Source organism: Paroedura picta, chromosome 9 (assembly GCF_049243985.1).
Source record: "Paroedura picta isolate Pp20150507F chromosome 9, Ppicta_v3.0, whole genome shotgun sequence".
NCBI lineage: Eukaryota > Metazoa > Chordata > Lepidosauria > Squamata > Gekkonidae > Paroedura > Paroedura picta.
In genome coordinates, this window is record NC_135377.1 from 24462894 (window position 1) to 24478712 (window position 15819).

A 15819-nucleotide genomic window follows, 5' to 3' on the forward strand; every position below is an offset into this window, starting at 1 on the left:
GTCACTGAAGGCAGGAGATGGGGCAGATTTAATTCCCAATGAGTCTTCTAGTGAGATAAATGTGCCAGGTTGTCTTCTGCCCAGCTGTGGCCCAGATCAAAGTCCATTTGCCTTTGCATGGACCATGGTGGTCTCCAACCTTTTTATCACCGGGGATCACTCAACACTTGATAATTTTACTGAGGCCCGATGAGGGGGTAGTTTACTCCTCTACTCTCAACCACTGCCCTAACACTCTCTGGTTGCTATGGTAATGTTTAAACATCCCTTCAAAATAAGATACGGACACGCCACAACAATGACCATAAGGAACATTTTATTTTCATGGAAATTTTAACTCATGACAATGACAAATCAATGGGGACCCTGAGTTTGTTTCTCTGCAACGAGATAGTCCCATCTTGGAGTGATGGGAGACAATGACACCCAAAGTGTGTTGTAAAGGGCCGGGGGGGATGAAGTAAAGGGCCAGGGGGGAGGGGGGAGAAGGCGTCCTTCGCGGCCCATCTCCAATTAGTCGAAGGACCACATGTGGTCCGCGGCCGACAGGTTGGAGATCGCTAGTTTAATCTACCGCTAGCTACCCATATTCATATGAGGCTTCTCCATTCCAGGTCATTTGCCCAGGAGGGTCCCGCTAAGAGAGAAATCATCCACAGGTCCCAATTCACTGAGCAGGAGACAATTCCCGATTGACACACATCTTCTAAACCAGGGGTAGTCAGACTGCGGCCTCCAGATCTCCATGGACTACAATTTCCATGAGCCCGACAGTGAATGCTGCCAGTGAATTCATGGGAATTGTAGTCCATGGACATCTGGAGGGCTGAAGTTTGACTACCCCTGATCTTAGGTGTTGGTTTGTGCATATGTCATTTTCTGCCACAACAGAACACATACACACCCTTGTTCTGTGGCATTACCTCAAGTGCAACACATGCGGATGTCTGAGTTTAAAAGGGCTACCTTTACTCCACTAAACACCCCCAACACGGCATCTGGAAGACACACAGATTAAAAGATATTCAGCTGATCGATTTCCCCGTCCCCATTTTAATTTCTGTGCCTCATGAAGGGAAATGAGCCCAGAAGGAAAGGCGTTTAAAATGTACATTGTGATTAAAAAATAAGGCCCTTAAAATATGCACCCAGTCCTAACTTTGCCTTTGATTCCATGATACAAACTGCCTCCCCTCTTCTCCGTTTAGACACCAGGGAAGTGTTTGTGTGAGTTTCTTCTGGACCCAATCCCCCACTCTGGCCCAGCACACTATTTAATGTATTCAGAGGCCTTAAAAATTAAACACTTCCTGGTCTGAAGAAATTAGGATTGGGAAATGCCCAGCTCACATCTGTAGAGGCTTTGACAAACCAGGTTCTTCTCTTCTAAGAGCACAAAGCCTCCTTGATCCTCATTTGGTTATTTTGGGAAATATCTTTCTTAGTTTATGAAACTCATATCCAGAAAACCTAGGGCATCCCTCAACTATGCAAAAACTTCTTATCTTGTCTGCAAGCCGTCCCCTTTCATTGCCCAGGACTGTCAAATTTGCACAGAAGTGAGGATGCAGGAATAATTGGTGCGATGGCTCCACCACGTGGGCACACAGAAGATAACAGCCCTTGCCCTGACCATCTTAAGGATGGAGAAAAACAAATTGCCTCCCTCATTTCATAGATTACAGCGCAGTTTGAGCCGAAGCCTCCTCCTAAACACTTGCTCTCCGTGAATATAAATTTCTTGTGTCCTTGGATCTGTGACATTAATACAGATGTCAGAAAACAAGCGTTTCAATGCAAATGAAGGCAAACAGTAGAACACCTCTTCCCAGGATGCTGGGGCAAAGGGAGCTAATCAATATATGGCCTCTGTTGTTAAAACTACCCACTCCTCTCCTCCCTGTCTTGGGTTCATTTAATCCAGTACCCCTCTAAGGATAAATCTCAATGTGTGTTCCACTAGAAAGGCTAAATCTCACTAGAAAGCTCGGTATGATGAACTTCAATGGAAGCCTGTTTCAAAGGCAAAGCTCTGAAGCCAGGGAATGAGGTGTGGGAGAACAGAGGGCGAGCCACTGCCATGCAAATCCATTTGGTTTGGAGACAGGAATGCGCCTATAATGCAACACTCCTCTAGCATAACAGAGTATTTTGCTCAGCACTGATGGAACGCTTTGAACTCTGGCCGGATGTCTGCGTTGCATCAAAAGGCACCTCCAGAAAGTCACTGAACTTCCCTCCCTTATCCTAAAGCAGTCTCAGCAATTGCTAATTTAAAGAAACTTTATCATTTCTTATTTATTCAAAAATATATACACCACCTGTCCTTTTAGCTCAAGATCCAACACAGATTCTGGCATCTAATTCACACCAAGCTTCCTTGTACTAAACACCTGTCACTGATCAGCTCAACTTGGTAATTTCGTTTTAGAAATACAATACTGCCTACGTATTTCCCTTTAGCCCCACTATCCCTTGGCTGCTCAGCCCTCTGCTCGAGCCTCCAGACCCCTCACATTTTCTTGCTTCAAAGAAAGGCGCTTCCTGCTACTCAGAGCGTCACCAACTGGCCTCTGCATTCTTTAAGGTCATTCTATACAACTTCTAGTCCACTCCTTGTTAGATTACTGAGGGAGGTAGGCAGGACCTTGCCATCTTGGTACTTTGGGGGTTAGTGCTGACAGGGCCTTAACAGGGCCTTTTTGGTCCTGGCCCCTGCCTGGTGGAATGAGCTCTCAGAAGAGCTGCGGGCCCTGCAGGATTCTTCATCCTTCCGCAGGGCCTGCAAAACGGAGCTCTTCTGCCAGGCGTATGGTTGAGGCTGGCGACTCCCCTTTCTAGATCGCCCCCCCCCCCCACATCAGCAGTGTCCCATGGTTTCCCGGATAGTTCCGCCGCCATCAGGTGGGGTGGGTTGGGGATTGTTTTTAGGTGTTTTTATGTATTAGTTTTATGGGGTTTTTACATGTTGTCACCCGCCGTGAGCCTCAGGGGAGCGGTGGGTTAGAAATCCAACAACAACAATAATAATAATAATTCAGGGTTTTTTATGGATTATATAAGAGCCTCTTGTGGTGCAGAGTAGTAAGGCAGCAGACATGCAGTCTGAAAGCTCTGACCATGCGGCTGGGAGTTCGATCCCAGCAGCCAGCTCAAGGTTGACTCAGCCTTCCATCCTTCCAAGGTCGTTAAAATGAGTACCCAGCTTGCTGGGGGGTAAAACGGTAATGACTGGGGAAGGCACTGGCAAACCACCCCGTATTGAGTCTGCCATGAAAACGCTGGAGGGCGTCACCCCAAGGATCAGACATGACCTGGTGCCTGCACAGGGGATACCTTTACCTTTATGGGATTATATATATTTTTATGTAACCCACCTTGACTCTTAGGAGGAAGACGGACTATAAATGTAACTAATAATAATTCTCTCCCACTCCTTCACTTAGGCCATTCTCAGGTCATGCCCGCTGCTCACCTTCCTTTAGGTATCAGCAGTCCTCAACAGGACAATCCTCTTTTGAATCCGCTGCTTTGGGCTGTACTATTAGATTTCCAATCTCTCTCTCTCTCTTCCTGTATTCTAGTTTCTAGGTTCAGCATACAGTATTCCTAGCCAAATTCATTTTCTTTCACTTTCTTTCAAGGTGTGCTGTTGAGATAACATTCATTTTGCTGACCTAATACTTAGTGAGTTTGTGATGATTCATGGCAACTCCATCAATGGCTGTGAAAGAGTCACAGGCAAGTTTAGGACTGTGTGCTATAGCATCAGCTGTTGTGTGTTTGTGTGTGTGGTGGAGGTTGCTGTATTTTTTTGTCCACTGTGACACAGGGACGCAGAAGGAGTTTAACCACGTGTTCTCATGTACGCATCAGGGAGGATGCTTCTTCAGGGACACTGGAAAAGGTATGACATTGTGATACTTCTCTGGAGAGTGCTCCCCACAAAAGAACCCATCTGCACTGGCCAGAGATGATTTTATATCTGAATGCAGAATAGAATACCAACAGAATTGATACAGTATTGTGGAATAATTTTTTAAAACCCCTTCATGAGCACATGAAAAGATGTTTGTATAATTGCATAACATTTATTATTTATAAACCACCAATCTTAGTGTTGCATCTTATTAATATTATTATTATGTTATTAAAATTACCTGTTTTAATTTTGCAAGCCTACAGATACAGAAGTCAGTCTTTTTATTAGCACTGGTCGTGTATGGGATTTGTAGATTACAGTACTTTTGAAAAGAAAAAGAGTAAAAAAGTAAAAAGAAACCCCCCGAATTATGAGCCTTTGGTTTTTCTTATCATCGCTTCCATCATATCCCATTGCTCTTTGGTAACCTAGAGCACAAAAAAAGTATTTTAGTGAAGATGCTGACGTTGCTCTTTTTTAAAAAAAAAAAGTTCAAATGTTTATTTAGAGATAAACGGGAACAACTCAGCCAAAACTAAAGATTATTAGCACTACAAACCTAAATCAGAGTTGCACTTTCTCAGCCCATTGACTTTAACAGAAGGCTGCAGCTCCTTTGAGGATTGTGCTGCATGTCCCACTGATTTCAGCAGGAGCAAAGCATATTCTGAGCCCTTGAAAGGCTGGCAGGACTGAGATCAAAGCATCAGTTCTTACCTTATGTAGGGCATTGAACTCCCCAGCCATGGAGACATATTCACCACCATCAAATCTAAGGACCTGCAATTGTAACGTACAAGATGCCTAGTTACAAGATTATTATTGAGACCCAGGATGGTCTAGTGGTTAGAGTGCTTGACTAAGATTTCAGAGACCCAGGTTCAGATCCCCACATCTGCCACAGTAGCCTGCTGCATGAACTTAGGCCAGTCACACACCCTCAGCCTGACCAACTTCACGGGGGTGCTATGAGGACAGAATGGAGTAATGGAGAACAGTGTAAGTCGCTTGTGTTCCTACTGGGGAGAAACGCAACATATAAAGGTAATTGATGTTTTTCCCCTACCTTCTTAGCCCCAGTAACAATTCCAACTGACTTTGTTCAATAGTTCTGATAGGTACTATAACCAACATGCTAAAAACAACTGATCAAATACAAAAATAAATTAGTGACAACCGGAGTCTCACAAGGTATGTGGAACACATACTTGCTCTGGGGCTCGTTAGTCCCTCCCCCCTCCCGCTTTATGTACCCTCTGGCCCAGCTGGTGCAGAGTTTGGGGCTGGGATGCCATCAGTACGCTGATGACACCCAGCTCTATCTCCTGATGGACAGTCGCCCGGATTCTCCCCCAGAACCATTTGCCAGATGTTTGGAAGCAGTGACAGAATGGTTCAGCCAGAGTCGCCTGAGACTCAGCCCCTCTAAGACGGAGGTCCTGTGGTTGGGTGGTAGGGGGCGGGATCAGGAAGCACGCTTATCCACCGTGGCAGGGACACAACGTATGATCGTGCCCCAAGTCAAGAATCTAGGTGTGACCATTGACGTCTCACTTACCATGGAGGCACAGGTCAAGAAGGTAACTGGCCAGGCGTTTTTCCATCTTCATCAGGCCCGGCCACTAGCGCCCTACCTGTCCCCCGAACACTTGGCCACAGTGATCCATGTGACAGTCTCCCCCAGAATAGATTTCTATAACTCGCTCTACGTGGGCCTGCCCTTGTCTTTGATCCAGAGACTTCAGCTAGTGCAAAACACAGCTGCTAGGGTCCTCACTGGTACACCTTGGAGGGCCCATATCCAGCCTGTGCTAAGGCAGCTGCACTGATTGCCAATTGCTGTCCGGATGCGGTACAAGGTTTTGGTTTTGACCTTCAAGGCCTTACGCGGGTTGGGACCCACATACCTGCGGGACCGCCTAACACTCTATGCCCCCCACAGGGCTTTACACTTTGCGGGTTAAAACGTATTGATCGTTCCCAGCCTCAGGGAAGCGAAACAAGCCTCAACCAGGGCCAGGGACTTTTCGGTCCTGGCCCCAACCTGGTGGAATGAGCTCCCGGGCGAGCTGCGGACCCTGCAGGAACTTACGGCTTTCTGCGGGGACTATAAAACAGAGCTCTTCCACCAGGTTTATGGTTGAGGCTGGGGTCGGTGAGGTAGATCTACGCCCCCCCCCCCGCTCCAGGTATGAGTACTTACCTCCTTCCTCCCCTCTAATAGCGGGGGGGTGGAGAGGGGTTTTCCACCATATTGGGGATTATGTTTTAATTGGGTTTTTTTAGCAGGTTTTTAATGACATGTAACCTGCCACAAGAAAAACTCGGGAGTGGCAGGAAATAAATATAACAACAACAACAATAATAATGTGCTCATATCTGGGTTGCAATGAATTTCAGCCTTCTGGAACCAGCAGCAGCTGATGCATGTGTTGTGTCAACTAGAGCCAGAACTTACTGCTCCATTAATCCAGCTTGCATAATCACTGCAGAGATAGGTGGCGAGATTGGCAATTTCTTCTACAGTTCCCAGGCGGCCACAAGGAATCCTCCGAATCATCCCTTTCTCAAACATGCCAGTTGGGTCAAGACGAGAGAAAGCTCCCTAGAGAAGAAGAACATTCATCCAATCGTTGCTTCTGGAACGCCTCCCCTGCTACGTACCATAAAACCATCAAGGTAAATGCATCTTAAATGATAGCATGGGGGGGGGGGAGATAAGGGAATTTATGTGACTCCAGTGCATCTAACAGACTGAAAAAACAAACCCAGCACTTAACCTTAGCTCAGATAAGGACTGCAGCATTAATGAGCATTTTTTTCTTTCAAAATACAGTTCTGAAAAGACAAAGCAATGTGTGCACAGGAGATACAATGCGATACGCTGTTTTAACTAAGCAGAACTTAGTGCTACAAATAGAACTCATTAAAATGCACAGGAGAACAGTTGATGGAACAGAGAATTACATCCTCAACCAACTACTCAAGCTAAGAGTTTCCCCTGGGTGGGAGCACCACGCTTGTCACTACCTTCATGGCTCTGGGCTGAAATGTGTGCATATGTGGGAGGGGATCAGAGCTCGGTCACCTTTCATTTTAACTCTGAAGCCTTTGCCAGGGCTTGAACTAAGCCAAAGGAGGATGTGAACCGCTTGCTTCCCATCAGCCACAACAATTCCAAATATAACAAGTAAAGCATTATCTGGCCACAGGGATCCATATTCTGTTTACGTTCACGTTAGATTACTGTAATCTACCTTATGCAGGGTTGCCTTATTGTAACAATGGTTGGGGGATGGGGTCATGGCCCAGGGTTGAGATTTGATCCACAAAATTGCTCGTAAATACCTCACAGCAAATATCCAATTAACTACTATTTTGGTGTCTTTCCTTGAGGGCAGTGAAAGACCAAACTACCCTAAATAATTGTGCTGAGCATGTTTCCAGGCACAATTCAAAATGCTGGTTCTTCCCTTTAAAGCCCTAAATGTCTTGGAGCCAGAATACTTGAAGAACCAACACCTCCCATATTGTTCACTCTGCTGGTTAAGGCCTGCCTCACAAGCCCTGCTGCTCGTGCCCCCACCTTCAGAAGTGAGGTGGGTTGCAACCAGAGACAGAACTGTTTCTGTGGTGGCTCCTCACTTTCTCATGAGGGTCACCTGACCCCGAAGGTGCTTTCTTTTAGGTGCCACACCATAATGCTTAGTTCACCCGGGCTTTTAATCAAGCAGCTGATCCTTTAACAGTATTTTAACCTAGAAACTGTTACTTTAAGCTGTCACTGGTCTGTTTTATGATGAATTTTTTTATGCTGTCTGGTGTTTTTCAGTGTTGGATTTTTATTAATTATTTCTTAGATTTCTTACCTGCCACTCCCATCAAACTGGTTCACGGCAGGTTACAAAAATAAAATCCCACAGTAAAACTGTAAAAACAATTAATACATTTCAATATTTTGTTTTTATTATTTTTATTTTGTTAGCGACCTTGGGGATGTTCCTGGAGAGGTGACATAAAAGTTCTCTTTACGTTTGGCCACAAATTCTGAAGAAATGTGTTTACAAATAGGCATTAATTTAAACCAATTTTAGTTGTGACCCCATGATCATATTTAGGCCTGTACAGCCAGTCCTTGAACTGAACTAAGTGTGCTGGTTATGGTGTGATACCAGCAAAGCTGATGGCAAACCTAGTTTGTTAAATTACCTTTGTCTTTATTGGACCTGGTTGGATTATGTTGAACCTCATGCCGTATCTACCCCATTCAGCTGCAAGAGACCTAGAAATTAATTTAACAGACTTGGTGAAGACAGGACAGATAAAACGAGACGATACTAGTATTGATTTTTTTTAATTTTGGGGCTTACGGATACAGTTTTCTTTTCACTTGTGGATGCTGTCCCCTAGAAACATTCATAGATTTGATGATTGTTTAGTTATGTACAAATGTCTCTATTTTCCCCACCTCGTTCCTTGCACATACTAAGTCTTCTACCAAAATGCCACAATTTAGGAAGTAATCAGTACTGACAGTAACCCTTTCTGGGTGTTATGCTTCTGGGACTCCTATCACATATAACTAACATGAGTTGTGCTATGCATAACCATCTCTGTATGTGGAACATTTTTATCTGAAAAGGGCAACACATCCCCCCAATTCTCGTTTTCAAGGAGCATGTACTGAAACTGAAAATATGCGTCTTGCCTCTTTTCAGACAAAGCAAACAGTGGCCAGAATGGAATGATTGTATGTAAAGTACTATCCCATGATATGCAAAGGCTGCTGCTGGTTACCTGTAAGGTATTTTTTGGGATCAGTTTAGGCCAAATGCACAGCTCTAGTTGTCATATATAAATGAACTGCAAGCATCCCATGGGATTTTGGAAAGCGAGTAAATCACTCCTTAACCCTAACTGGGACTGTAGTGACACAGAGGGCTGACCGACATTACTCACTTGTAGAGTGCTTCTACGCCTGCTTTGGCAGAGGCGCTCGGCGATACAAAGCCAGACCCGCTTTCTGCATAGATGGTTGTAATGGCCAGGAATGCTGCCCCTGAAAGACGCAGGAAGACAAACATCAAGTGTCTGTTGCATCCCTTGCCCTACAGTTGACATCTCCAGCATAATTATTCTCACTAAAACAGGAAATCAGGAATGTTTATAATTCAGACTCCCCACCCCCCAAAGAAAAACCTAATAAGATCTAACAGGAAGTGGCATCAGTGTTTGAAGAAGGGTCCTGATGCAAGATGTCTTCCACTAGAGCAAGAGGCTTCCTCCGGCTTCCGCTTCCTCCTAATGCCTGCATGGCTTTTTATCCACACAAATCCCCCTATCCATGGCGTCTGTTTTTGGGCACTCACAGGTAGGCGCTGAAGGGAAGAGGAAGGGAGAACAAGTCACCTTTGCCAGTACCTTTTACTGATGCTGTATGGAATCAAACCCCATATAATTATATCACATAAGTTTTCCTTTGCAACCAGGGATTCATTTTCCCCTGTACTGAACAATGAGTGGACATCTCAAGTCTTTATTTGCAACACCGCTTTAATTGTACAATGTGCAATTTCACTGAATGCATTTTACAAGTAGGCTACCGTGTGTACGCAATGATTTAAAAGCTAATCAGTATCCAGCTTTGCTCTTCAAAGTGCCAGTAATAACTCCCCGAGGAAGAGTAGCACCATAGGTTGCATAATGTCCTCAGCCAATGACTACCAAAATGATTTAGAAACAAAATTAGTACAATCTGTTTCCTACAGTGGTATTCAGCCATGACTTAGTGCTTAAATAACGATCACTAATGGGACACAAACCCCATCCAAGACATCATGTCGAGGTTCCCATACTTTTTGAAGAGCAAGGTTAAGAGTATTTACCCCAAAATAGCACCCTGCAAGGGCTCACGCTAGGATTTAAATTACGCGCAATAATGGTCTATGTGGAGGCTGCCAAAAAATTCATCTGTGGAATATGTAGGCACTGTTCCACTTCGGAGGCTTCAGAGATACAGAGAATAGGCAACGGCAGCATGTGGATGAGCGCAAGCTAAGAACAGCCCTTACTTGCTCCTCTGCAGTGTTGCTCTTTCTTTCAAGGCTAGAACAGCTAGATTGAGTCCATAGACCAAGGAAATTGTCAAGTCAAAGCTCCCTTCATAGTATCTTGAAAGCTTTTACCTCAAAACTCTTATTTTGTATCTAAGGTTCTACTGGACTCAAATCTAGCTCCTACTGCAGATTGACACGGCTCCTGTCTGAAATGATTTTAAGGTGAGGGCTATGTAGAGGCACTTCTCCAGCCTTCTCAAGGCCTCTGGATCTTTCTGCCATTACCGCTTCAGGCTTGTGTTTGCAATAATAGAATACATCATGTAAAATCACTTTGAGGTCCCAATAAAAAGGAGCCAACGGGGCTCAGACAACGATTGCTGCCCAGCCTGCAACCAAAGCTATGTCTGCATGAACTGGACTTGCCTTTTTGTGCTTTAATCAGTTCTTTTCCAATTTCCAGAGTGACAAAGGCAGTCCCGTTAAGGACGATGTCAGTGATTGTCCTCCATGCATTTGCAGAAAGGCGTTCAGAAGGAGAAATGAAGTTTCCAGCTGCGTTATTTATAATAATCTGAAGTGGAGAAAGGAAGCTTAAATCCTGAGATTGGGGCCTGCCCCACACACTTATGAAACTTGGTGGCATTCTGAGATACCTACAGGACAGATGCCATTTACCAAGTGCAGCTTCTGCAAAAACACACCACCACCCACATCGAGAAAAGAGAAGCATATCATCTTGCAAGTAATAACGCATGTTTCTTGGGACTCTTTAGGGCACATTGTGAGACCATTTCAAACATGAACAAATCAGTCACACACGTCAATTGTAAGCAAGCCACAATATACTCCTGGGCAAATCTCCTCTGAAAGAATTGAAAAAAATCACAAGACATGAATATATAAATAGCTACCATCTTTGTACTGAATTATACTACTACTAGTAATAATATATTTTTATTTATATCCTGCTGGGTAAAAATATTTAAAATATACAGTTAAAACAAAATACTCTCAGCTAAAATTTCTGCAGGGTTTTGTAAGGAGACCATCTTCTAACTCACTCTTCCTCCAACAGTGAGGTCAGCCTTCATTGGTGGGTGTTATTTTAGTCCTCGACCATAAGCCTGGTGGTACGGCTCAGTTTTGCAGGCCCTGTGGAACTGATAAGTCCTGCAGAGCCCTGAACTCTCTTAGGAGCACATTCTACCAGGCTGGGACCAGGGCCAAAAATGCTCTGGTCTTGGTCAAGGCCCACTTCACCTCTTTGTGGCTGGGGACCCTAAGCAGATGTTAGTCTGAGAACTGTAATGCTCTTGGGGTATTACAGGGGAGAAGGCAGTCTCATAGGTACACTGGTCCCAGAAATTCTGTATTTGTTCTACTCGAGTGATATTTCAGTTCTCTCCTCCTCTTGCAGGGCCCCTGTTCTTTTCTCAAGGGTTAGCTAACCCCCAGAAGCAGGAAGAGAGGGGATCCTTGTAGTCTATGAGTACAAATATTCTTGCACTGCATAAGACTCAATCCTTTATCCCATTTCAGAAACTTTGTTTTATGGCTGTTTTCAGTTCCTGTGAACCTGACAATGAAGACTACGTTTAAAAAGGTAACTTTTCATAAATGTTTGCTTTTCTAGAATTACAGAATTGTTTTCAATATAGCAAAAGTTGTTTCCACTAATGATTAGTCAAATCCTTGCTTTACAAGTAGAATACTCACATTGGGATGTCCAGCCTCTTTAATTAACTGTGAAACTGCATTGCTAACAGAAGCCTGGTCTCTCACGTCACACTGAATTGCATGAACCTGTGTAATGATAGATCACCAATGTCACTACCGGCAACAATAACAACAAAAAGCAGCAAATCCAACTTCTTAAACAAGTCAGGAGCTCAAAGTACATTCTTGAATCAGTAAAATTCCTAACAAATTACTAACAACTGATAAGCACATACCTTATTTCCAGTTTTGGAAGAAATTTCTTCTGCAGTTTGTTTCAATACATCAAGTTTCCTACAAAAAAGGAAATCACATATCATATGCTTTATGAAACACACTTTAGTCTAATGTACAACATTTGAAGATTTTTGCATCTACAATCAACAAAGAAGTTGTTGCTCTCAGATGCCGCACTCTTCCCAAGATGGAGAAACATAGAAAAGCAAATAGCAAGCTGCTGGACCATAGCATTAATAGAGAATATATTATCTCTAGTTTTCAGGAACTGAAAACAGCCTGCTTGGAGGCGACCATTCCAACAGTTGGCAGGTCCCAAGATATAATACCTGTTAGAATGCATGGAATGGATTAGCCACTCCTTCCTGCTCAACCAGCCCACCTGACCCCTTCTGGAAGCCTTTCACCAATTCTGTCAAGATGGATGCTAAGTTCTCTTTGGATAAGGAGAAGTAGTCAGGACTTCTCTTCCATGGAACTTGGCCTCACACCCTTCTGGCAGCTGAAGTACATCTTGTGCATTACACTTTGTACATGAATCAGAAATTGCTTGTCCTACAAAAAATGGGCAGTGGTGAATTGCTAGCCCTGACACTCTCAGCTTGAGTCAGTTTTGCAAGATTTTTGGCTAGTGACGAATCTGGGAGGGGGCAGGGGGGACTGCCAATCACTATAAACAATGAAGCATTTTGGAGATTCTAAATCAATAGGGAATGCAACAGGGAAAAGAAAAACATCCCCCAAATAGTCTGTATGTCTTGTCTCTAAAACACTGGGTTGAATCAAGCCAGCTTTTCTGCTGATGAAAATGGTCCTACTAGGTTAAAAAGCATTGTGAGAACAGTGAAAATGAAACACACAGTATGTATAACCTGAAATGGTGAAGTCAGTTAACTATACCCTGCATTTAAAACCTAGGCTGTTTCTGGGGCTTTCAAAAAAGGTTAAAAATTAACATGGCATATTCAGGCTTCGGTTCCCTAGTCCACTGAAAATGCCATCAGTTCAAAGTTCACTTGACATACCAGCCAAGCAAATTGTACTTCACATAAGCTGCAGATATCCCAAATATGTCGCAGTGTGCAATGCACAAGATTCATTGAGCCAGCATATAGAATCATAGAGTTGGAAGGTACCTCATGGGTCATCTAGTCCAACCCCCTGCACTATGCAGGACACTCACAACCCTATCGCTCATCCACTGTAACCTGCCACCCCCTTATGTATACCAAAAGACTAAGTATTGAATATACAGAATCAGAATAAAACCAATTCTACATCTTTACATCACATTACAAAACTAGATTTGATTACCAAGTGTCTATAAACTGGAATTTACCGGCTTGCTATAACACATTCTGCTCCCAAATGAGAAAGAACCGTTGTCATTCCTTTGCCAATGCCTGTTCCTCCACCTGTGATAAAGGCCACTTTCCCTTCAAAAGTATTTTGTGGCAGCATTACTTTCTGAAGAGGTGAAAAGAAGGCAGCCTGGGGAGTATCGCTTTGATACATTACTTTTGTTCCATGGCTCAAAAGCTGAAAAGGGAAATAAGCATAATGCTGATTAGATCTTATCTCATGTAGCCCAGAAACAATTCTCATACATAGGCCTACTAGAGACATAAAAGAAATACCTCATAGCCAACAAAACAGGAAATAGATTCAGGTTATTCTGAAGCAGCAGAACAAAGTCTGAGTCCTGAAGAAGGATGCATGTATGCAAAAGCTTACACCCAGAATTTTGTTTTTAATCTGTATAACAATAACAATAACAATAATAATAAAACTTTGCTGGTCTTCAAGGACTGAACCCAAACTCTGTAAGACAAGAAATTGTCTCATTTTCATGCAGAAACTGGGCATATAGTTTACAGCAGTCCCATTTTTGTTAAATATTTTTGGAATTTTTGACCTGTTTTCCTTTGAACCATTTTACCTGCCTGCCTAACCCATGCTCTACCACAGTGGTCCCTATCCCCTGGTCTGGAGACTGGGACTGGTCCGTGGATCAGTCGGTACAGGGCCACGGCTCTTCCTCGTCCTCCTCCCCGGCTGCTGCCCTGGGGGCTGCCCTGCCACTCTGCTGCCGGCTCACCTTTGGTGCTCTCCAGTGGCCGCCATGGCTGGGGCTCCCCCTCGAAATGGCACTGCGCAGCTGCTGCTGGCAGCGTCCCCCAGCAGGCAGCAGGAAGTCAGGGATGCCGGCGGGAAAGCAAGTGGAGCAGGGGCTCAGGCGGCAGTGGCGACGTCCCTCGGCAAAAGACTACCCCCCCCCCGGGCCTCAGTAAAATTGTCGAGTGTTGACCAGTCCCCAGTGATAAAAAGATCGGAGACCACTGCCTACCACACACTACATTTGACAATCTTGTAAGTATGCTATCGAATTCAGCAGAGTAGGGACACTGTTCCAAAACCCTTAAGTCTAAATAGTTTTGGCCTTGAAACTGAATTCATGGTTATTTGGCTGATTACCAAATATATTGAGTACTGGGAATGTGATACAGGACATTAAGTATACCCATGTACCAAGTATTTTCCTTTGTTTTTATATGCCTATGTCTCGTGAAAAATTAAGTTCCCAATTTAATACGAACAAAAACTCTGAATGCCGAACAGTGAATTTTTACCCCAAACATTTATTGTGATTTACGGTAAAGCAATTACAGAATACAAGATACATTTTGTATACTTTTTAAATGAATGGTGGTTCTACTGTGATCAATTTAATAAGAAACTTTCTGGTCATTTAAAAAAGATTATCTGAAGGCTAAAGTGAAATTTTGCATGTAGACCAAGAAAGCTTATATGCTTTGCCAGTGAAGGAATGTTTGTACTCAACAGGAAAGAGATGTGAGACAAAAATAGGAAGGTTGAAAATACTGAGAAAGATCAACAAAAGTATTACTCAGGATTACTTGGCATCCAATATTTACCAAAATTTTGATGAAAAGAGTTTTGAGGAACTCTGTGGTTTTTGATGAAATTCTGCCAATTTAGGCAGATAGTTAGTGGCTGAGCAGAAGCCCATGCTTGGCTCTTGTGGCTCCTGCATTCCCAGGGAAATCCCAATCACCACTTTGGGGTTGCGAGGTGAATTTCCTCCAGGGATTCTAGGGTTTTTTTTTGGGGGGGGGGCATCATCTGGGCATGGAATTGAAATCACTGTGGATGGGCCGGCAGTTGTGAATTCCCGGCATTCTGCAGAGGGTTGGACAATGGAGACCGCTGGAGTATGATTTCAAAGCCCAAGATCAACTCTTAAAACAAAGCAAAGCAATACAAGATTAAGTGGCCGCTGCGCGGGTTTTTTGGAGGAAGATGAAATCCAGAATTGCTTCGTAATCACTACCCTACCCGAGGAAGGGAGAAGAAACCGATCTGAAGGAATCTACAATGAACGCTTCAGACAGAGGCTTGTGCTTGTTTGTTTGTTTCAATGTAAACCGCCCAGAGCTGCAAAGAAATGGGCGGTATAGAAATCTAATAAATAAATAAATTTGGTGCTTGAGGGTCTCTTCGTTGGGGCTTTTTAAAGATTCCTGGGGGGGGGGGGGAGAAAAAGACCTAAGACTCCGTCTTCCTGGGGCTGCGGACACACATCTCATTGGGGACCAGGGAGGGAAGGCGCGGGTGCTTCTGAGGAGGGAGGCGGCGCGGTCGTGGGAACCTTACCCGCGCGGCAGGAGCAGAGAAGAGCCGCGGGAATAACTTGCTCCAGGACCCGCGCCTCACCCCCACAGCCGCCGCCGCCATGTTTTCGCTCCCACAGTGTGTGTGTGTGTGTGTGGGGGGGTGCCTTCCAACCCGTCCGCGCTCTGTCCCGGGTACAAAGGGGGCGGCACGGGGCGGAGCCAGGCGAGGATCTCGGGAGGGCCCGCTCAC

At 44.3% G+C, this 15819-nt stretch overlaps 1 protein-coding gene across 1 annotated transcript; it reads right to left on the reverse strand.

The window, feature by feature from the left end:
• Positions 1-299: 299 nt before the first annotated feature.
• Positions 300-15764, reverse strand: DECR1 (2,4-dienoyl-CoA reductase 1). Its single transcript, XM_077351955.1, has 10 exons — positions 15610-15764; positions 13274-13473; positions 11934-11991; positions 11698-11784; positions 10405-10552; positions 8882-8981; positions 8132-8204; positions 6381-6527; positions 4640-4702; positions 300-4350 (listed from the first exon to the last, which is right to left on the reverse strand). The coding sequence occupies exons 1-10, from the start codon at positions 15688-15690 to the stop codon at positions 4291-4293; spliced, it is 1017 nt and encodes a 338-aa protein (XP_077208070.1). The 5' UTR covers positions 15691-15764; the 3' UTR covers positions 300-4290.
• Between the last annotated feature and the right edge of the window lie 55 nt (positions 15765-15819).